Source organism: Octodon degus, unplaced genomic scaffold, assembly GCF_000260255.1.
Source record: "Octodon degus isolate 3935 unplaced genomic scaffold, OctDeg1.0 scaffold00043, whole genome shotgun sequence".
NCBI lineage: Eukaryota > Metazoa > Chordata > Mammalia > Rodentia > Octodontidae > Octodon > Octodon degus.
The window spans coordinates 601,887-624,824 of NW_004524619.1; the positions used below are offsets into that span (position 1 = coordinate 601,887).

A 22,938-nucleotide genomic window follows, 5' to 3' on the forward strand; every position below is an offset into this window, starting at 1 on the left:
CTACTCTGTGAAATATATTTTCCTCATTGCAAATAAAATCTGAAGCATCATGGACATAAATGATTCCTTGGTTTTTGTTGTTGTTTGTTTCAAAAGAAGTCAGATGAGATACACTAATGTATGCCCATTATCCCAGGGACACTTGGGACACTTGGGAGACTGAGAAAGACAAGTTCAAATCTAAGCTAGAATTTAGGGAAACCCTGACTCAAAATAAAATAATGAAAAAGATCAAAGGTGTAGCTGAACAGTAAAATGTCCATAAGTTTGACTGTCAGTGCCACAAAAACAAAAAATTAAACAAACAAACAAAAAAACTTTGCACAATTCTATGTCTTCTTAACAATTTTTTTTAATGTATTTGGTACAAAGTCTCACTACACAGCTTGGACTCACAGTAATCCTCCTGTTTCAGCCTCCCCAGCACTGGCATTACAGGCTTGTATCACCACACCTGGTCTTGGTGGCCAGCTCAGCACACCTGGGGTGGGGCCAGCACAGCATACAGTACCAGGGTTCACACCCGGGTCCTTGAGCTTGACTAAGCAGGTGCTTAGACTGCTGAGCTATCTCCACAGCACAGTTCTATCTCTTAAATGAAGTACACTGCATAACTTTTGTAGGGAGTTTATTTAATTGACACAAACTTAATTAATCTCCCTTCCATGAAACTCCTATGCTACAGCAAAGGGTCACGTCAACCCAGACGCTCATTTAAAATCTTTTGGTCCTGGGATTCTACACTGCTCCCCTCACACAGTGACATTTTAATAATTTTCAGATGAGTATCCTGAGGTGCTAAAAATATCATGCTAAAGTATGTCTTTTCTGAAAGCTATGCCATCACTTGGTGAATGTTAAAATGTTTTAGGCATTTAATAGAGGTAAAAAGAGAAAAGTAAATGTATCCCTACTTCATGATCATTTTGTAAGCAAGCCACCTTGCACTGGTTCCCTTGCCTCTCTAAAAATGCTGTGTGCTGTCAGAGGACAAATGGAAAGCAGCCAGAGAAAACATGGTCCTCCTAAGTGTTCAGTATCTTTGAGAATTGGTATTTAATTTCAAATGAAATAATAATCCTTTAAGGAGCAAAGTCAGTAGAATTAAAAAAAATAAGAATTTACTGACATATTTCCAAAGTTTTAATTATTTTACAAAGCATAATTAAAACTAAAGGGCTTTTTATTTATTAAAATGCATGAGACTATCTTTATAATGTACCCATTTCTTCAACAAAGATGAAGGTATTACAAAGCACATTTTCTGTATTTATTTCTATGTAAGTAGGAAACTCATCTTAAGGTGGCATTAGGAATTGTTACCTTTTTGTCCCTTGGTTGCAGTGTTAGAACACACACGTGCCCTTCCCTGCCAAGTGGCTGGTGCAGTCTTGCCCACGCAGGCAGCTGTGCTGCTGTAACCAGGTGCCCTCTGAGCTTTCCTATTCACGCCAGGGAAAGAGGAAGCACTGACCTAAGTGAGTTCAGAAGGAGGCAGGAACATGTAGAGAGTGGCCCTTTTTATTTCTTGTCTATGGGGTGCAGGGCTGTGGCCCCCACAATTGAGTTACCCCTTGATTCTGCATCTCTGCTCCAGTCTAACTTTTGGATGGTGCACAACTTTGCCCAAAAGTGGAGCTCTGCAGGAGGAGGTCCAGTTTTGCTTCTGAAGATATGCCACTTTTTATTTTATTCATTTTATTTCAAATAGAGATGACCTTTTGGCCCCAACCTGTGACTCCTTTTTCCTTTCTCAGTTAACTTAGGACCTGAGAGGTGGAAAAGGAGTACTGCCGTGCTGTTATCTCAGACCTCAGATGAATAGGCTCCCTTTCCTGCATTCAGCCCTCGCAGCCAGCCCAGATGGCAGAGATCACATCTCTACCAGCAGATGTGAGGAGCAGGACAGGATCACTACATTCTCCATGTGCGTGTGCACGTGTGCGTGTGTGGTACTAAGGTTTGAATGCAGGAGCTTTGCACTGAACTGAAGACCTAGCCACTTTTTCTTTTTTTAAATTTACTTTTTTGCCCTTTTTTTTTTCTAATTTTGAAACAGTGCCCAGTTTGGATTTGAACTTATAGCTTTGTTACCTCAGCCTTCCCCAGGGTTGAGATTATGAGCAGGTGCCAACATTTGGAAACCATTAGGTGTGGCCCTCGTACTCAAAACAAGCTGATTAAAGGTTGACTAACCTTCCCCCTTTGAGACAAAATACAAAGACACCACCATTTTATATTTTTGTACGTAATACACATATATATCTATGTAATTGTGCTGAAAGAATACTTACCTTTTGTTTTCCTACATTCCAAAGAAAAGAGTAAAAATAAAAAGTAGTAAAAATTCCACGCATGAACTTTGCATTTATCTCTGCGGAGCTGACATTGAACAGGTGTCAGTGCCTCTAGTTACTAAAGTTATTAGTTACTGGAAGCTAGTATCCAGTCACTGACGCTGGACAAGTGCTAACACTTGCTCTAGCAGCCAAGTAACTTTAGTGTAAGTCTGCTCTTACCTCATATCTAAAGTATGTCATAGCTTCGTGCAAATATACAGAAAAAGTCATGGGTGTACAAAGGGACACCAGGCCAAAATTCTTCACTTAGGCTGTCCTTTAGAGAGACACAATATATTTAATATATATTTAAAAGAGAAGAGTGCATTCCTAAAAAGCCACACTGTTGCAAATGTGAAGTAGCTGATTCTAATAAGTAACTTATTGCGCAGAAAATCTATGCAACAAAAACCTCTTTTTCTCAGGTTACTAGAAATCTAATCTTTCTTTTTTTGGCACTGAGAATCGACCATTTTTAAAAATTTATTTATTTATTTTTAGGTAATTGGTACAGGGTCTCACTACACAACTTGGACTCGTAGGGATCCTCCTGTTTTCAGGCCTCCCCAGCGCTGGGATTACAAGGGTGCACCACCACACCTGATCTCAGTGACCAGGTCAGCAAGCCCAGGGGCAGGGCCAGTGCAGCATGTGGTCCTGGGGATCGAATCCCAGTCCCCGCACTTGCCTAAATAGGTGCTTAGTCTGCTGAATTATCTCACTGGCCCTTTGACCTTCTTTTTAAAAGAAGTAAAAGCAGCATTTCTTCAGAGTTGATTTCAGTTGACCTATGTGAACTGCAAGGCACTGTTTAATGAGCCACAAACATAAGCTGAAAAGGGAACAACATAAATTCATAGAATGAATCCTTTTAAAAGATTGGCAACACTTGTTTGTGCCTCAAAACTATGCTACTGTCATATACGAGGAGGTACAGGACACACATGTATTTGCAACATGCCATTCTAATAGCCTCTAGAGTTCTTAATGTGAACATAAAATAAAATTTTGCACTTGTATGTTTTGAAGTATAGCACTTTAGAGGGAGCTGAGAGATATAATTTAATCCAACCATTTTGGCTACGCTTATTCTATCAATTCGTTTTTTACCTAATAAAATGATACAGTGGAAGGTTTAATATTATGATAAATTGTTTTCTCATTCTCATCACAGTTATATAGGAATATAAATTTCTGGTTTCTGTCAAATGAATCTTTATAACAAAGGTGAGAATGCAAATGTATGTGAGCCTCTGTGATTTTTGGATTGCACACAAAATACTGACTGCTAATGGATATGAATATTTATCAGTCAGTGTTATTAACAAGGCAAATTGTTCCTCCCCAAGTTTTTGAATAAACAATTTCAAAACGTTACTCCATCTGTCCATGTTTTCCGAAAACAGTACAAACCTTCTTTTTTATCTTCTGGAGTAATCTTCACTTTTGTATCTGTTATATCTTTGAATGAAGCCAGAAAAAGTACCACATCACCTTTCTCATTCTTTATAGGGACGATATCCAGTAGACACCAAAACGGAGACCCTGCAACAGTAACAAAAAAAATAAAATAAAATAAACAGCCATTGCTTCCTGTCCTCTAAAAAATCCAATCATTAATGAAAGTAAAGCCTTTACCGTTTTCTTCTGTCCCACCATTCCCTCAGTTTTCAAATCCTATAAATATCTAGCCCATATGCACTTCCTCATTCCCCAGTGAAATGCTTTCTTGAAAATAATGCAGCATTTTAAACAGAAATGTTTGTGATGAGACATTTCTGCTGACATCATGCAAGTAATATTTCTTCTTTGAGCTTGGTGCTGAAGCATCCACTTTCGGAGAACTTGCCCATCTCCTGTCAGCACACAGTGGTTCTGAGGGCCTCTATTTGATATGAACTTGCCTAAGGTTTATTGAGTCAATTAAAAAAAAATCAATGATCACCCACTAGAGTGGCCAAAATAAAAAGATGGAAAATATCAAGTCTTTTAGACTCTCATATATCTTGGGCTGGTTTCCAATCAACACTGTACTCTAACAACTGTTTGGCAGTATGAAGTTTTATTCTTACAATATAGCAGTATATATCTCTGTGAATATCCATTGTGTTCACACCGCATGATATTTGATTATTCACAACTAAATGGATAAATACTGCCGATATAAATTTGAAAAAAGTAGCCAAGCATAAATGAGTAGAATGAAATACAAGTTCATTTACATTAAGTACAAAAATAGGCAAGAGAAATCTAGGGTGTTAAAATTAAGTTTAATGGTTATTATTAAGCATAGTGACAGTTAAACACACAGAGAGCTTTCTAGGAAGCTGGTTAAATTTTGTTTTATGAAAACTTCCTAGGACCAGGGAGATGGCTCAGTAGAATAAGTGCTTCCGTGGCAAGCACAAGGTCCTGAGTTCAATCCCCAGTAGCAGAAAAGAAAGCAAGCAAGTAAGAATGACAGACAGACAGACAGACACAAGTTGGGACCAGCCAGATAGCTCAGCAGATTAAAGCACCTGCTAGTGGCCAGGGGCACAGATCAGTAGAAAAAGTGCTTCCCTGGCAAACACAAAGGTCTGAGTTTAATCCCCAGTTCATTTGATCCTAGATTGCTGTGCTGGTCCCACCTACCCCCAGGGTGTACTGAGACAATGATTGAGATTGAGACTGGGCGTGGTGGCTGGCACCTATAATCCCAGCACTTGGGAGGCTGAAAACAGGAGACTCACTATGAGTCTGATCTATGTAGTGAGACCCTGTAGACCCTGCATCAAAAACAAAAATAAAAAATCAAACAAAAAAATTCATGCTGATTAGATAATGTAGATTCAGTTTTTTAAGATGCATATTTTTCCAAATATTATATTATATTTGAACAATATATTTACAAATCACAAATCACAATGCCACTTTTTTTTTAGCAAGATAACCATAAGAAACAACATTAAGATTTAAGAAATACAGCAGCCAAAGGGTCTTACTTAAGGTTTATATTCTTAAATATTTTATCTAGTTTTTAAATGTATTTTTAAAGTACATAAAATTTACTGCACAATATTTCCTATTAAAAGGGATTTTACATAGAAACATTTGAAAATGATGGAAAAGTTTTTATTTAACTGAAAACAACTCTTATTAATCTATTCACATGTTTTCCTTCATTTTTACTATGGGGAAAAATAATTGAATACTATATATTTCCATTTATTTGAGAGTTAATTTCAAAGTCAGAGTATAAAATTTAAAAAGACTTATAAATACCTGACATTTTAACTTGTTTTGTCTACACTATATTAAATTTCACAACCTCCAACACAGTTGATATATCCATCCAACCTTACAATTTACATTTTTTCTTCACGAGTATCACATGAAGCAGTTGATTTATACTTACAGGCCATACTATGTAAAAAATTATATTTTAACATAGCTGGTAGTGTGGTGTTTGAAAAGTGTGAATGACTTCACATTGCAATAAAAATGTCCACTATGCTGCTATCATAAAATACGCATGGAAATTATAAAATATGATCAAGTATGCATGGAATATAATAAAGAATACCTGCTCCTCCCAACACTTTCATAGTCATGATTTCCTGCTTGCCCTTTTGATTGAGACCTGTGGGTTTGCATTTCATTTATATGGCTCAAGAGCTATGCTAGAGAAACCTTATTTGAATACTCTGTCACTGGTGTCCAGGAAACTAGGGTGTTAACCATTGGCCCAACACTAATTAGCTATGTAACTATAACCAGTCAATCCCCAGTTCATTCAATCCCTAGATTGCCATGCCAGCCCCACCCCCAGGGTATACTGAGACAGCGATTGAGATTGAGACTGGGCGTGGTAGCTGGCACCTGTAATCCCAGAACTTGGGAGGCTGAAAACAGGAGACTCACTATGAGTCTGATCTATGTAATGAGACCCTGTGGATCCTGCACCAAATACAAAAATCAAAAATAAAAACTAAAACAAAAAAATTTCAAATTTCACGGCAATCTAGGGATCGAATGAACTGCAGCTTGGTTCTCTGCACTGTAACATCCTCATGTCTATATTTAGTAGTGGAGATAGTATCCCCCTAAATGGTGTGATAACAAATTAATTCCAGTATTTGTGACTAACAGAGAAACCTGTGAGTGTAAAGTGTGAAGGAACCATTCTCAGCTCTGACAAACACTGTTCTCCTCATCGTTACAGAATGGATTTTATTTCAAATTTTCTCTATGGCACCATTTCAACTTGGGGCCTTTTCTACTCCTCCTACAGCTGTGGTAGAAACAGAACCTAGAAAAAAGAACAGTGGAGACTCAGAATGATGACTCTGATGGTTGAGCCACATTTTAAAGTCTCTCACCACCAGTTACTTTTTTTTTTTTTTTTTGGTCTGCAAACTTTATTTATGTATTGTATTTTAGGGAAGGGTCTACAGGGTGTTCAGGATCTCACTACTAGATTGGACTTGTAGAGATCTGCCTGTTTATAGACTCCCAAGAGCTGGGATTACAGGCATGCGCCACCACACCCAGTCTCACCAGTTACTTTGTAAAAATATAACCAAATAATGGGAGGCTTTTAATTTTTTTGAAAGCCCTTTTATTTCTGCTTTCAGACAAGACTCATTATTGTCTCTACAGAGCCTCTACCAGACGCCCCGATGTACTTTGAATAAACAGCACAAAACGAGGTGAAAGCCAAGGAAATAGCTTTCGACATGGCAAAAGTCTCTCAGCAGCTCTTTATGGACAGCCATCCTTTCACATTATGTTCTAGGAGAGTTAAAAGTTTCTTGGAATTTTGCCTCTTATGAGATGGAGTGTTTCACATTTTATAAATTCAATAAGACTTTATTAATATGCGTCTCTCTCAGTTCAACTTTTATACTGGCTTGGCATGAACTCTAATGGTGTCTACATTTCATGTGTATATGACAGAAAATTCTTAGGAAAACCATATAAAGGACATATAAATCTATTTCCTTCCTTCTTTCCTTCTCCTCTGTTTCCCTCCCTCCCTTCCTCCCTTCTTTGCTCCCTTCCTTTCATCTTTCTTTCCTTCCTTTTGTCTTTCAGTTGCTGCTTCGGATTTATCCATACCAAAAAAGTTAGCTCTGGAAACTTTTAAACTTAAAAAGCAGAGCATTCTTAGAGAGCAAATCATATGTTAAGTGTTTGTTCTTCCAGAAACAGAGGATAGAAGACAAAAGGTTCTGGTCAGCTTCAAAGCAAAACCTTTCATTTTTAGCTAGATCATTTGTCTTTTCCTCTCGGCTTTCCCAAATTTCTCTATCAGACCTTCATCCTGGATCTCTGACAATGTTTTTATCCTTTCACGACTGCAATAATTCAAGACTGTTCACCTGGGTATTATTTTTCTTGTGTTACCCGTGGGTGTGATGAGGATCAAGTTCTTTCAGTCAAAAGCAATTCCGGCCTAGTCTAATAAAGTCCTTCCCAGGATACAGTGGGAGTTACCAAGTCCCTCAGCTTTGACTTCAGAGACGCAAATGATCCTCCAGAGCAGGGTTAGAGGGCAGCAATCTTGTGTCAGTTTTTAACTCCTTCTGTATATAGCAGCAGTAATTACTCTGTGAGTTGGAGAGTGGCAAGGCAAATGCGGCTCTGCCAGATTTAAGCTAATAATGCCTTTAATTTCCATGGATAAGTACAACTGATGGGGAAAAAGTAGGGTTTATGCTTTACATGGTAAAGTTTACTTTTGGAAGTGAATAAATAGAATATCCCACATCTTTTTTTTTTTTTTTTTTTTTTGCACTTCCTTTTTCCAGATTAGGAAAGCAGGAGGCAAAAGAATTTGACTTGTTAATATATAGAATTGCAATAGGACTCACATGCTTCCCATGAACCAGCCACACCACCTCGCAAATTGTAATTGGCAGAAAACAGAAACTATGATACCACTTCCAGTGTGAACCCACGATTTAATACAAAAAAGTACAGATATAAGGACAGTTGAGCGGAATGATTCCATTCCATTTAGGGACTGCATTATCATGAGAAGAATTAGTTTTGTTGCCCAAGCTCATACAATGGCTCAAAGTGAGGTAGGAACACTGCATGTCTCCACATTTTTTATATTAAGTAGAAGCTTGAAAGGAATTTTAATGATAAATACACAAGACCTTTATTTTATGAAATGAGGCCAATACTAAATATAGTATCCTGAGTGTGACTGAGCATTTTCAGGTACGTCTCCTATTTCACATGAGGTCTGATGAGTCCTGCTCTCTGAAACCATTATGTTTGTGCTACTTAGGATATAGTGAGAGCTTGGTTGATTTTAAAAATCAGTCCAAGGGACACATATACTAGGGCAGCAGTGGGAAAGTAGCTCCAAATGAAGGTACAAGAATGCTTCCAATGGGGTGGGGGGGGGGAAGGACGAGAACCTTGGCATCCACAGCAGAGAAGGCGGGATGGGGATGGAAGTCCTAGCAGAGTCTATCTCTCCTGCTCCTGCCTCATCACCTCTCACTCACTCTTCAGAAGGATATCCCCTGGATCCAGTTTTGTCCCTCTATTTGTTTTTCCAATAACCTTTGAAAACATAGGGCCCAGATTAAAACCAGCCAACGGCTTGTCACAGCTTGTGCAAATCATTAGCGTAGCATTCAGGCACCTCATCAATATGCAAGGACTATTTTCAAGGGACGACAAAGAAAAACAAGAGTGGGATAGGCAGCGTGAAGAGTTGAACTGATGGAAATGTGACATTAAAATGGACTGTGAGATTTGTTTAATTACCCAGAGCAACATGGGAAATCAACCCTTCTAGCGCCCTCACTAGCTCTTCTTGGTGTCTGACAAGTAGTGTTTCTTTAGGAAAATATGCAAAGGCTTCATCTTTCTACAGCGAGCACCGTTCCAGGGCACTGTCTACCTCTAGTGCAGCCTACGCAGTTTATAAGTCTTTGATAGCCCCTGCTTGATCCTGATCCCCAAGATATTTCTGTTCATATCATTCCAGGATGCTAGAATGTTGATGTGTGGACCATGGCAGCTCTCTGCAGGACACCAGCACACACCAGAACAAATCTCTTCTTAGACTGGAAATAACAAAGACAACCTACCGCAGGAAATGCCTTAGCCAAGGCTCTCTTTTTCCAATGACCCTTGAGGAAAACAAGGTCATATGTGACCAATCATTGTTAGTGAGTAGAAACCTTTTGAATCCTATGGATTTGTTTTCATGATTGTTACTGATGAGCTACTTCTCTCTGAGAACACAATGCCGATATAAACTCACTCCCTTGATACCCAACTTTAAGAAAACAACTCAAGATTTCTTCAAACTTTCTTGGCTCACTGAGAAAGAACTTCATTTGAATAAGAGTTTGAAGATTAAGTTAACCCTCTTTAATTGTGCAAGGCTTTAATTGAAGGAATCTATGTTTTTGTTTTCAGGGCAATGGGAATAATTGTACTAATAAACCAACGTAATGCTCACATGAGCTCATCATGGAAAAGATAGGCTAGGGTCCTGGGAGTACCTAGTTTGGAGCCCAAAATAAAATATTTTGAGATTATATTGCAAGCAGTTAGACATAAAGTTACCCATCCATTGCATACATATCTACTGGGGTCCTGCTGAAAGGTACTGTTTTAGCTGTTGTACCAGTAAGGAAGACATAATAGATCTCTGTCTTATGCCCTCATTATATTTTAGTTTGGAGGGGAAAAAAAAACCCAATAAACTATAAACATGGTATATAAGTAAATGATACAATTTAATAGAAGGTTTTACTTATTTTTCTTTTTTAATTATTTTGTACAGGGTGTACAGGGTCTTGCTACACAGATCTGACTTGTAGCAATCCTTCTGTTTTCAGCCTCCCCAGCAGCTGGTATTATAGGCACATGTCACCACACCCAGTCTCAATCACCATCTCAGTGCACCTCAGGGGCACCAGGGATTGACCTTTGGTCCCTGAGCTTGCCTAAGCAGGTACTTTAGTCCACTGAGCAGTCTGGCCGGCCCTAATAGAAGGTTTTAAATACAATAGTAAAAGAAAAAATAGAGCACGGTAAGGGGAGAAGTGTGGGAGAGTACCCAAGAAGAGGGTGCACAATTGTACAGTTCTTAAGACACTGCTTACCTGGTGCCACTTAATATTGCATTTGACTACTAAAGTTGTATTATTCCAGGTCCTCCCAGAAACAAGCTGTGAGGAGGCTATGCTGCTGGTTTGAGGTCAAAAGAAAGACAGAAGAAAGACAAATCAGGTGAAGGTATCTAGGCTGTGACAGAATTCTAAGCCCAGCAAGACCTCAGGGAGTTATCCAGAGGAGGAACAGGCCTATTGTAGGAAACACTGCCTCAGTTGTTCACTGCCCAAGAGAAACTCATAGAAGCGTTAGCCTTCATGCTAGTACAGTGCTATGTTTCAGAGGATAGCAGATGGGGCTGTCAGCCAGCTACTGCCTCTTATCAGAGCTATCAGAGACATGTTCTCATGGCTACCTCAACTATGTAGTTGACATCTTGCATTTCTATCAGAGTGGTATCCCTGCCCCTTCCTCTCCTACTGCATCTCCAGTTCCACTGGGAACCAAACCTCCTCTCTGCATGCAGGCTTTCTACTGCCATCTGTCCCTCATTGATTCAGCATGGAACAGGCAGTCTTTCTTCTTGCCAGGATCAACAGTGAAGATATTAGGTTCACTCAACAATGAAGTCCAGAAGCATTTTCATCCCTGCTAACAAACCTCACAAAGCAGCATTTCTTCCTGCTGCTACCATTATTTTCTTCAGCTTCACAAATTACACCATGTTATCAATAAGTTATTGTTGCTTAGCAATCAGAATCAATTTAAGTTGTTTATTAAGAGCCCTTATTAAAAGTTATAAATGTAGACAAGCAAAGTCAAAATACACTGGGAAGAGTACAGAGCTGCCCAAGTCCTTTATTCTCTATTGACTTACTGAATATCCTGAGGGGTATTTGTATACCTCACTCTACCATATTTGCATATTTATTCAGAACTTTGAAAAGATTAGGATTAAGGGCATTGAAGTATGTTGTAGATTTTATTATTTATTTATTTAGTTAGTTATTCATTTTTGGTTTTCTGAGATGATTTTACTGTGTAGTACAGGTTGGCCTTGAACTCACTATGTAGCCCAGGCTGGCTTCAAACTCAGAGTGATTCTCCTTCCTCAGCCTCCTGAGTGCTGGGATTACAGTCATGTGTCACCATGCCTGGTCACTTTGCACATTTTAAACAGTTTAGCTGTACATATAATGCTTTGATTCTTCAGCTGTAAAAACATTCAAGCACAGCTATTATTCAGTATTAATATTTTCTGAAGTCAGGGCTAGTATAGGGTGGATACTCCTTGAAATTCTCTGTTATATTCTAGAACATTTGTCTATAATACTCTCTGTCTTTTGTGTATGAGTGAAACATTTCTTATATTTTAAGTGAAGGGGATACCTACCATACATATACTTTGGAAAACAAATCTATCGCCATTTCTTCAAACGCCTTAATATCAACTTGAAAAGGCAAAATTATTTCAGATTTCTGGAATTAGAAGATCTTAGAAATGATAAGAAGGAATGCTTTGTAGTAAAGAAGAAAATCTTCTGAGTGGTTAAGCAAATTGTCTATGGGCAGCCTATGGTCAAGACGTTAATTGTTGGAAGAGTTGGAACTAGGCCTCAAATCACAGAGCTGTCACTATCATGAGCATTGTGCTAAAGCACTGCATTTATTCGTATGTTAAACACAACTTAAGAAAAACTTGTGAAAGAAATTAACAATCTAATTATAGAATGCTGAGCGGAAAAATCATACTTGCACATATTAGTGGTAAAATAAACTAGGAGATGTAAAGGCAGCCTTGATCAACTCCTTCAAGAAATTAAGTTCAGAATTAGAATCTGTCCTTGCAAGGTTTGGGCAATTGAGGTAAAATGGCATAGAAAATATGTCCTATGCGAGAAAGCAGAAATGTTGAGGTGAGATTGGACATAGATGAAAAAGAATTGAAAAGAAACAACTAGGATTCTTATTGCAGTTCTCCAGAGTATAAACATATGATTACAGTTTTAGGTGACAATTTAGCGCTTTCCAAGAATATGCAGACAACAAACAGATTGAACATTTCTTCCATTGTGCAAACTCAACTTGCAATGCAGACTCGTGAATGCTGCGCCAGATTGCCTGGAGTCCCAACTTGGCAGGCATGTTAGGCAAAACACTTAGCTATCTTCCACAACACACTGCTTCTCTCCAGAAATAGAGTGGACACCTCACCAGCACCGGAGGCCAAACCCATTACCATAGATTATACCATAGATGAATTGGGTAAGGCATAATCTCTAACAAGTTTAACTCTGCATTACTAATCAGACACCTGCCCAGCAAGATACCATTTTATGAAAAATAAGTTTGTACAGAAAATTTTCTCATTATATCCCACAGGATTATAAGCATTATCTTCCAATAATAAAAAGGGTATACATATATATTTTTCCCATTTCTTTCTGTGTTTTCTCCTTTTCCTCATCCCAGTTCTTTCCTTTTGAGCAGTTTCTTTCCCTTTTACAATATCTATTGTACCTTTCAGATTTTATTTACTCTTTCAAACAAGATAGCTAAGATAATTGTACTAATCTTTATTGATTTATTGAAAAGAACAGTTAATGCTTAATTTTTAATCAATTTTATATGCCTATTTTTGGTAATCTGAACAACTGCTTTGAAAATAACACATTATATAACAACTATCACTAATTTCCTATTATCTTTTTCTGAAATTTTGTATCATTTTAATGTTTGAGGGTTATTGAAAAATTTTTATTCTCTTTAAAATGAAAAAGGAAAAAATGTACCTTTTTAGTCTAATATGCATAATTATCATATAAAAATTGAAAACTCTCATTATAGGGGTTTCCACTTTGATAGTGAACCTAACCAATTTGGTTATTTGCCTTCAGAACTTAGCAAATTCATTCTATAATGGGCCAGATGGTAAATATTTTGGCCTTTGCAGTTCATTTGGTCTCTGTCACAAGTACTCAGCTTGGCTGTTGCACGGTTAAAGCAGTAAAAGATAATAGGTATGTTAATGAGCATGAAGATTTTCCCGTGAATCTCCATTTATAAAAACAGGCATCCCGCCAGGTACAGCTGACTCCTGATACAGAAGCCTATACATTTTGTAAGCTAGGAGTTAATTCTAGATTCTTGGGAGTTCTGGGCAAACTCAATTACCAAAGTATTTAAGAAACACTATTTGTTAGAATATGAACCAACATATCTTTCCTTACATAAAAATAATGGTAGCTTGTAAAAGAGTTTCCAAGCAGAAAACCTTATTTTCCTAATCAGTACTATTTCCTTTCCTACTGGATAGCATAATTGTTCTTCACCTGAAAGATAAGCCTGACTGTCAAAGACCTAGAGGAATTCCAAAAGGTTTTTTGTTTTGGTTTTTAATTTCCAAATCCATGAACACAAGCTACTTTGAGAATTACGGTATTGAGTAGGAGCTTTAGGTAAGGTGCATCAAAAAGCAAAATGTATGCAAATTAGGAGTACACAGGAGTAAAACAGAGATTGTGGTTAGTCTGTACAAAGTCAGGCCAAACCAATTAGAAGCTAAGAGATGTATGAAACTTTCACTCTCTCAATCTCTACTATGGGTTGGGAAGAACAGGTATTTTCTAAATCATTATAGACTGTATATGCAATGAAACAAACTTAGATAGTCATAGACTATTTTTAATATCAAAACATACTCTGAGCTTTTACAGTTTCCCATTTAGTACTTACTGTCATTTCTTAGCATTGTTAACAAGATTTCTTTTGCTGTTTCAGCTCTTGTGTATTTCTGAAGCAGAACACTTCTTTTAAGTAGTAGAACATGATGTTTCAAAAGATGTTACTCAATTCCAAACCGAAGAATTCTGAGAAGTAAAGCTTTCTAAAATAATAGCTCTCCTTAGCATATGATTTTTCCAGTGATAAGTTGGTTCTATTGTCAGTTGGTAGACACATTTCAAGCGTTAAGATTTTTTATCTAAAATCCTATTTTAATAATGATGCCTCATATCTTGTAGACAGTGCTCTGCAAATTAGTACATGTAAGACAGCCAAACAGATACAAAAACCCAAGAATCATGCTGTGGCCATCTCTGTCCCCTAACTGAAAACAAATATACTCACACATCTAACAAAGTCAAAGCCAGACATGTTGGTTTCTGTTGCAGATGCCCATTGTAGGGTTTCCTTGACGCTTCAGTCTTTCTTACTCTCTCTCACACAAAAAAGGGCCACTAAATCCTGTCTGTTGGGGGCAGGGAGATGGCTCAGTAGAATAAATGCTTCCCTGGCAAGCACACGGGCCTGAGTTCAATCCCCGGTTCCACCAAAAATCAATCAATCAATCAATCAATCAATCAATCCTGTCTGTTCCTGTACCCAAGCCTCTGAAATGGTTTATGAATCCATTTCCTCATCAGTGTTCGCTGCCTCATTCTGAGAATGCAGGAGCTCAAGCTTCGCTGTGCATCAGAATCGCAGAGAAGGGAGCACAGATTGCTGCAACCTAATTCCAGAAGTGAGTCAGGTGTGGACAGCGCCTGATAAACTGCATGTCTCGCAAATCTTATTTATGCCGGGTCTTCAGACCACACTTGGAGTAGCATGTTCATTGTTGTTTATGCGGATTACCTGCCTCATATGGTAGGAAAAATGATCTTTGTAAAATAAAGCATTCATTCTACAACTTCCCCGCTTAAAATGCTTCAGTTCACCTAGTTAATTCTCAGTTGCTTGAGCATTGGTTACAAAAGCCTGTGCAAGTTACGCGGTTGATTTTTCCATTTGACACCTGCCTGCCTATCCTGATGTTCTTCTTCCATTTCTCAAATGAGACTGGCTAGGCTAAGAACTTTGCACAGTGGTTCCCATTATCAAGAGTGCTTTTGTTCCTTCCTTCATACAGGTAATTTCTCCTAATTCCTCTAAATTCAATCCAAGTACTACTTTGATTGGAGGTAAAGCATGACCAAGAGGCTGGAGAAGTGGGTGGATCTGCCAACGTCAAAGTCCCAGGGCAAAGCCAGATGATTCTCAGGACACCTTATGTAGAACTTTTCACAGGCTCCCCCCAGGGGTGGACTGGAGAGGAGAGCCAGGAGGAGCCCACTAAGGGGACACCATCTTCTAGACACAAGGTATGGTTTTCTTCCTGCTTTTACATTTTTATTTGTTCTTCCCTTACTCCTTCATCCCTCACCTTTAAAGTAAACTTGTGGTACCAGTTTTGGCTTGTCTCACTCAGTTCTTTGTTAGACACAAGAAGAACTGGAACTGCTTTTGTTTGATGAAGGAGAACTGGAAATGCTTTTGTTTTGTTTTAATAGAACTATCAGTTTCTTTAGTGAAACCTTTTGCATCCCATGTTTGATCATATATCTCTGATATTCTTTCCCATAGCATCCTTGTGACTTCCCCTCAAGCTATTTAACAGGTTGTGTGATATTATCAGTTCTCTCTCAGTAAGCTATGAAGTACAGGAGGGGAAGCTCTATGTCTTTGTTTTTCTTTCCTGTGCAAAGCAAGGGTCTGAATCAAACCTTGGAGCGGCTTTAAGATTTGCATCCAAAAATACAATTATTGCAGGAAGAACTTAAACTTTGAAATAATAACGCTGTCTTTTACAAGAGTGATAGCTAATGTTCACTGAGTGCACATCTTGTCGGGTTGTGTGCAAAGACTTGTGAACAGTTATGTCAGAAGCCTTCTAAGCAAGTGCTACTGCTGTTACTGATATTTTATAGATGAGAAAAACAAGAAGTCAGTTAAATGACCCCAAAGCACGCTGTTTATTAAGAGATAGAAACTGTTTTCCTGGATCTAGACTGTGAATCATAACAACAGGCATTTCTTATTTTGGTTGTTTTTTGTTGGTTTGTTTGTTTTTGGTATGTTAGGGGAGGGTTGACAGGGTGCTCAGGGTCTCACTACTAGATCAGACTAGTAATGATCTATCTGTTTACAGCCTCCCAAGAGTGGGATTACAGGCATGTGCCACCACACCCAGTCTCAATTGCTGTCTCAGCATGGTCCTGGAGCGGGGCCGGCACAGCAGGCCTGGGGATTGAACCCCAGGTGCTGTGTCTGCTTGCAGGTGCCTTAATCTGGTGAGCTATTTGGCCGGCCCTTGTAGTTATTATTATTTTTTAAATGAAACTATAGCTTGTTTCTTCCTTCTACTATTCTTACCAGCTTTAAGAAGTAAATATCTGCTTGCCTTTTATATGAAAGATTATTAGGGGTTAACTGATAAAAATCACACACAGCTTAATAGCAACTGCACAAGGACTTGTACTCGTATTCTTCACACACAAAGTTCAATTTTTTTTTTTCCACTCTGGCACACTGAGAATTGACAACTGGAATATTCCGTGATGTGCTAAATCAATTTTTACTATATTTTTATACTTAAATGGGTATTTGAAAAGGGGAATTCATTTGAACATCCTGCAAAGTTGCTAAAAGCAAGCAATGGGACTCGTTCTTAGGAAGCTTTCAGCCTTGAGAGATATTCAGCTGCCAGAGCTTCTAGGTAGACCAATATACCTCTTCCTTTCACACTCAGGACTGTATCACTGTCCACTGCCATCAACAAGAGAGGCACAGGAACCCCAGGGTTAGGTACAGGTGGCTGACACTACCTGAGTCCTCTGGGCGCGATCTCTCCAGCCGCTCTCTCCTGCCACTGTGCTCCAGGGAGGCATTTGCCTCTCTTGGCCCCATTCCTTGTTTACCTCCTTTGCACCTGCATTGGCCCAACCTCCAGAGGCAGCTGTGATGGACCGAGCCAGGGCAGAAAAGAGGAGCACAATGAATAACCCTTCCGATCTCAATCTCATGTTCCTGAATCAAGAAGACTCACAGTACTCTGGCCATTTCCCATGGGAACAGATGTTGACTTGTCAACCCACCAGAGACTGCCCAAGGGCTGTTCTCTGTATCTGTGCTAACACCCAGAGCTGCCAGGTATTCCTTAAGTAGAAAAGAAAATATCCAAGGGATGGAGCTCATGTCCCGAAAGAGAAAGGGAAAAAAAAGGAAAGATGAGGTCAGAGGTCTGAAAAAATCTAGAGGAAAGATAACCAGGAAGTTGTCATCTTGAATTGAATCTTCATGGATTAATTAGCTTACTGTGAGGGTGAGGGCCAAAGTGGGGAAGTCCTGTTCCTTGTACAGGGCTCAAGCACAAAAGCATAGGCAAGTTAAAACATGAAACCTTAAAAACATCATAAAATAATCGGTCATACTAAAGGAAAGGGTGTGCTAAAGCAAAAACAGAGGATGGAAAAGACAAAGGATGAGTTTAAAAAGATGTATTAATACACTGGAACTAAGCTTATGAATGTTTTTTTCACATGGTGAAAATGTCAGGAGAAGCAATACTACTCATCAAATGCTCATTATATTCAGGACCAGCATTGTGGGCACGGAGCCTGTGCAGTCACCAAGTTCAGCCATGGCCAGCAGGACCCCGTGCTGACACTTGATGTTCTCTATTGGCGCCACCTGATAACACTTAGAAATCTTTCAATGCAGGAGTCTGTATTTAAATTTTGCAACAGGCTCTGCAAACGATATGTCTGGCCTTGATAACTTGTGCTGCACCACGGAGTTCCTTCAATTTGCTGTTCCTCAGGTGGCTATGAGGATGCTACTAAGTCTCTATGCTTGAGAAGGAAAACTGGGGCGCAAATATGCAAAATTGTTCCACTAAGGAATAGACTTTCTGATTGTTAGCAAGTTGAGATTCTCCCTCAAACTCTCCTGGTCTAACTACTGTTCTTTTTGGATAGCTTCATGGAGTTAGTCCTCAGCCTGAGCATCCCAAACATAGCGAGATCTTTGCTAACTCTTGATCTTCCAACTTCTATATCAGTTCTTTTGGGCAACGAACAGCTCTTGTTTCACTGGGAATGTCTTGAGCTCCAAAGACTCTCAGACATTCTTGCTGCTATACCTTCTGTCTGGCTCATAGGGATGGAATAATGAATAGCCACAAATAGAAGAGTAACTTGAGTTCTTTGCTAGGTAGTTTGCTTGTCATTCCCTTCCCCCATCAGGGATGTGTATAACAACTGGCAAGCTCACCCACCTACTTTTCAGGCAAGTGAGGGAGAGCCTCTAGCTTCCAGGGTATGAAGCTTGTGTTTACCATCACCTGAGTACCACGAAGTGTTTAAGAGTACAAGGGGCCAGGAGTCAGGCTGCCGAGACTGAGATCCCAGCCATTAATCCCCTTAACTTCCACGTGAGTCAGTATCTTTAACTGCGAAATGGGAAATTAGTCATATCTGCCTCAGAGATTTGATGAAAGATTAATTGAAGTTACAAAAGAAAACAGAGTTTGACCTAAAATACATGCTTAGTAAATATTAGGCATTATTGGGTGAGGTTTTGTCTCTGCTGAGTCAGGAAGGAACTAAGGCTGACTTTAAAGAAGTAGCAACGTAGCGGATCTAATAATAGTGACCCTGACCACTGAAGCTCAGTGGGGACAGACTAAGCAGTTCCTGCTGAAGGCTTTGCAGCCTGATCTACATGAATGTCTCTTTTTTTCTGATCATGTTGGCTGGAAAGCCTGGGTCAGTGCAGAACACTTTAATAACTGAACTGACGCAAAACCTCTACTCATTAATTAAACAGTGCAACCTTAACCATGGCACAGAACAAGAGCAAATTCTGTTTGGTTTGTTCAGATATCTGAGAAGTGGACCAGGAATGCTGCCTGCTTCCTAGTATAAAGCTTGAATACAGGCGCACAGATAGAAAAATTGGCAGGTGGGCTTCTCACACAGCCTGTTTGTAGCACCTTCAGTGCTTTCTTTTCTATCCCTTTGTCTCCTTGCTACAGCCACTTTAAAACTATTGCTGCATTTGCATTTCTTAGGTTGACCTCCTGATTATAAAAGATACAGGAAGAAAATAGAAAGACACAAATCTCTTATCAAGCCTGAAAAAATAGTGAAAAATCTTCACCCAAAATATAAAGAATAATACATTTTTCTAACTGAGGGCCGGTGAGGTCTTAGAGGAATCAGACTAGGAGAAAGAAATTGAGTCATAGCAAAAATCTGTCCTATGATATGATACACTGAGCTGTAGGAAACACTGGTACCTGCTTGGCCCTACAGAATTTATGAAAAATGTTGACCTTACAAGGATCAAACTTAGATGCAAAACAAAAACTAAACCAAATTAAATGCATTCTTGCCTCTTGCTACACACACGGATGCAAGTGTGCACATAAACACATACACAGAACCAGCAAATGTGCAACTTTATATCTAGGTGTGGGGGATGTAACTCATTGCTATACATCACTAGGAGGCTGAAGCAGGAGTGTCATTAAGTTCGAGCCTAGTATGGGAGACTTAATGACTTAGGAAGGATTCTGCCTCAGAACAAATAAAACTAAAAGTGCTGGGAAAGTAGCACGCGCACACACACACACACACACACACACACACACGAGAAAAATGATGTAAGACATAGGTCTTCTTCACATGAACCTGATCTTTGTGTTTTGGCTGGTCCCACCAATATGGTGTGGCAGAAGTTATACTGCAGTCTGCCTACATTGGGGCACAAGAAGTCTTGTATCTTCTTCCTGGTTCATGGCATGTTGACTACTCTAGATTTTCACGCTAAAGAGGTCATAACTAGGAATGTTAGTTGATTGTCCTTAATGACCACTGGCACTTCAGCACCTTCAAACCAGTGCAACTCTCATGTGAACGCATCAGACAACCAACCTTTACTAACACTATTCAGAATAATAATCACCATAATAATCATTATCTGCCCAAAGCTGTTCTGAATTCCTGACTCATCGAATTGTAAGATACAGCAACAGCTATTTGAAGCAACTAGGTTTTAAGGCAGTGTGGTACACAGCAACAGGTAACTGCAATGGCTGTATAACCTGTCCTGTGATTCTTTAACTCTGCCAGGTTTCTACAATTTGTGCATAGACAAAAGTTTGCAGAATCTTACTTTCACAACTTTTTGAGAAATCAAGTCTTCTTTGGAGTCTTCACAAATATTTCTAACATTTAGCGGAATTTTTTTCATGAAATATTTTTCAAAAAATATTCATCTTTCTTTCCAACAATGAAAGCAACAACATTGTACATTGTCTTCCAAGTTTGCTTGGGTCCACTCATTGGCTGCCTATGTCACTATTCCCTGCAGAGTGAATGTCATGGTGCTGTGGACTTTGCTAACCTTAATGGTCCCAGGATATTGTCATGAAACATATTACACTTACACCTTGTACTGCTTTCTGTGGGCCTTTGTACTGTTGTAAAGGCTAGGTGGGAGAATGATCTTCTACTTGGAAGAGTCTTTTCTTTTAATCTCTAGTTATCAGTTAATTGGAGCATAAAATATTTTCTATTTTCTATAATCTCAAGCCTCCTCTCCCTAACTCTGGTTTGAATAGATTCCTGGCTGGCTTGCTTCACTGTTTTCTAAATGTAGTGAAAGTCTTCAGCAACTACAAATGAAGTATATGCTGGGATCGCTCAGATCCACATAAAATACTCACACGGACACTATAGTTCCCATTAAAAAGCATATGCTTGCCATTAATTTACTACGTGAATAGCGTGATACCCTTTGCTCTGAAATTTGGATCTTAAATGAAACTATCTGTGGCAATGTTATAAGCCCACTAATCAAATTTGCACATTTGAAATTTTAATTTTTAAAATAATCAAACATTCTACAATCCCAGGGGTTTGTCTATTTTCCTGTATTGAGATCAAATTCTAGAATACCTACGTAGCACAATTATACATTAGAAAAATATGCTGGAGATTCATATTGAATAGCTGAGTGTAAAATAACTAAGAACCTTTTATACATAAACTTAAGGTGAGAAGGGAAGTAATGGAGCTGAAAGACCTATATACTTAAGAAAAATTTTGTTTCTTGGTTTGTTTGTTTAATACAGGGTCTTACTATGTAGCCCAGGCTGACCTCAAACTCACAGGGATCCTCCTGCTTCAGCCTCTTGAGTGCTGGCACTATAGGTGTGTACCACTATGCCTGATTGTACTTAGGAAAAATTTATAAAAGCCCTGGTAAAACAAATCAAAGAGGACATGAAAAACAATGGGAAGACAGCCCATGCTCCTGGATAAGAAAAGTTCATTATGGTAAGTACCCTTACTACTGAATGTAATGTACAAATAGGCTTGGTGCAATCGCTACCCAGATTCCAGTGGTATTCTTCACAGATTGAAAAAAAATACTGAAAATTATTTTTTTTTAAAAAACCCACAAAACAACAAAGAAATTTCAATGTAATTATAAAGAAAAATTGAACAATAGTGTTGAGGCATCATGCTGATTTTAAAATGTTATATAACTATAATACTCAAAATAATATAGTACTTTCATAAAAACAGGCACACAGACCAAAGAAACTAAATAGTGAGTTAAGAGAATTGTCTTGCTTACTTTTCTCTTGTCACTGGGACAAAATACCCAACACCAAAAATCAAGGGAGGAAAGGTATATTTAGCTCACAGTTAGTGGAGGTTTCAGTCCACACTAAGCCGACTCCTAGGCAGAGTGGCAGTTGACAGAGGGAGGCCGTGCATGGCAGTGGAAAACAGCAAAGAGCAAAGGGAGGAGCAGGTAGCAAACCTCGCTCCCTCTCATACTATATGCAGATTGTTCGAGCCCAGGGCAGGTATAGCATTCATACCCATAGTTCCCACACTGGATCACAAACTCATTCATTACAAAGTCTAGAAGCCACCCCAATGACTGAATGAGACTTTAAGGGACAACTAGACACAAACCATCACAAGAACAACACAAATACAAATGGTTAACTAATTTTCAGCAGTGATGCCAGGAAGACACCATGGGAAAAGACAGTCTCTTTTTAATGAATAGTGCAGAAAAACTATACACATGCAAGAGAGTAAAATTGGACACCTATTCTTATGCCATACAGGAAAATAAAACACTTCAAAATGAGTAAAAACAAATTAATATTTACAAATTTAAAATCCCTTTTAGGAATCATAAGGCAAAATTTTCTTTGCTTTGGACTAGGCAATGTTCCCAACAGAATTCCAAGCTATAAAAGTAGAAATTAATAAATAGGACTGCATCAAACAAACATCTTCAATTAAAGCACCTGCAAGCAAGTGCAGGGTAGAGGGTTCGATCCCTGGGCCTGCTGTGCTGGCCCTGCCCCCAGGGCATGCTGACATGGCAAGTGAGACTGGGTGTGGCGGCCCGCACCTGTAATCCCAGCTCTTGGGAGGCTGTAGATGAGTGGATCACTAGAGTTTGATCTAGTAGTGAGACCCTGAACACCCTGAAGACCCTTCCCTAAAATATAAAAAAACAAAAAAACTAATGTCTTCTGCACAGCAAAAATAAATCTACAACAAAGTGAATAAGCATTGACTGACCTTAACATATATATTTCTTGTTATACAGGTCTTGCTTTACCTTGATCTTAACCATTCAGCAGGAAAGTATAAAAATGAGGTGTATAAAGTAA

General features: G+C 38.8%; 1 protein-coding gene across 1 annotated transcript in view; it reads right to left on the bottom strand.

Annotated features, from left to right (window-relative positions):
- Nucleotides 1-22,938, bottom strand: part of Kcnh8 (potassium voltage-gated channel subfamily H member 8) — a 393,302-nt gene that overhangs the window by 226,633 nt on the left and 143,731 nt on the right. The window contains exon 3 of the mRNA XM_004631594.1: nt 3,753-3,884. Coding sequence (XP_004631651.1) covers nt 3,753-3,884 — 132 coding nt within the window. The remainder of the gene's footprint in view (nt 1-3,752; nt 3,885-22,938) is intronic.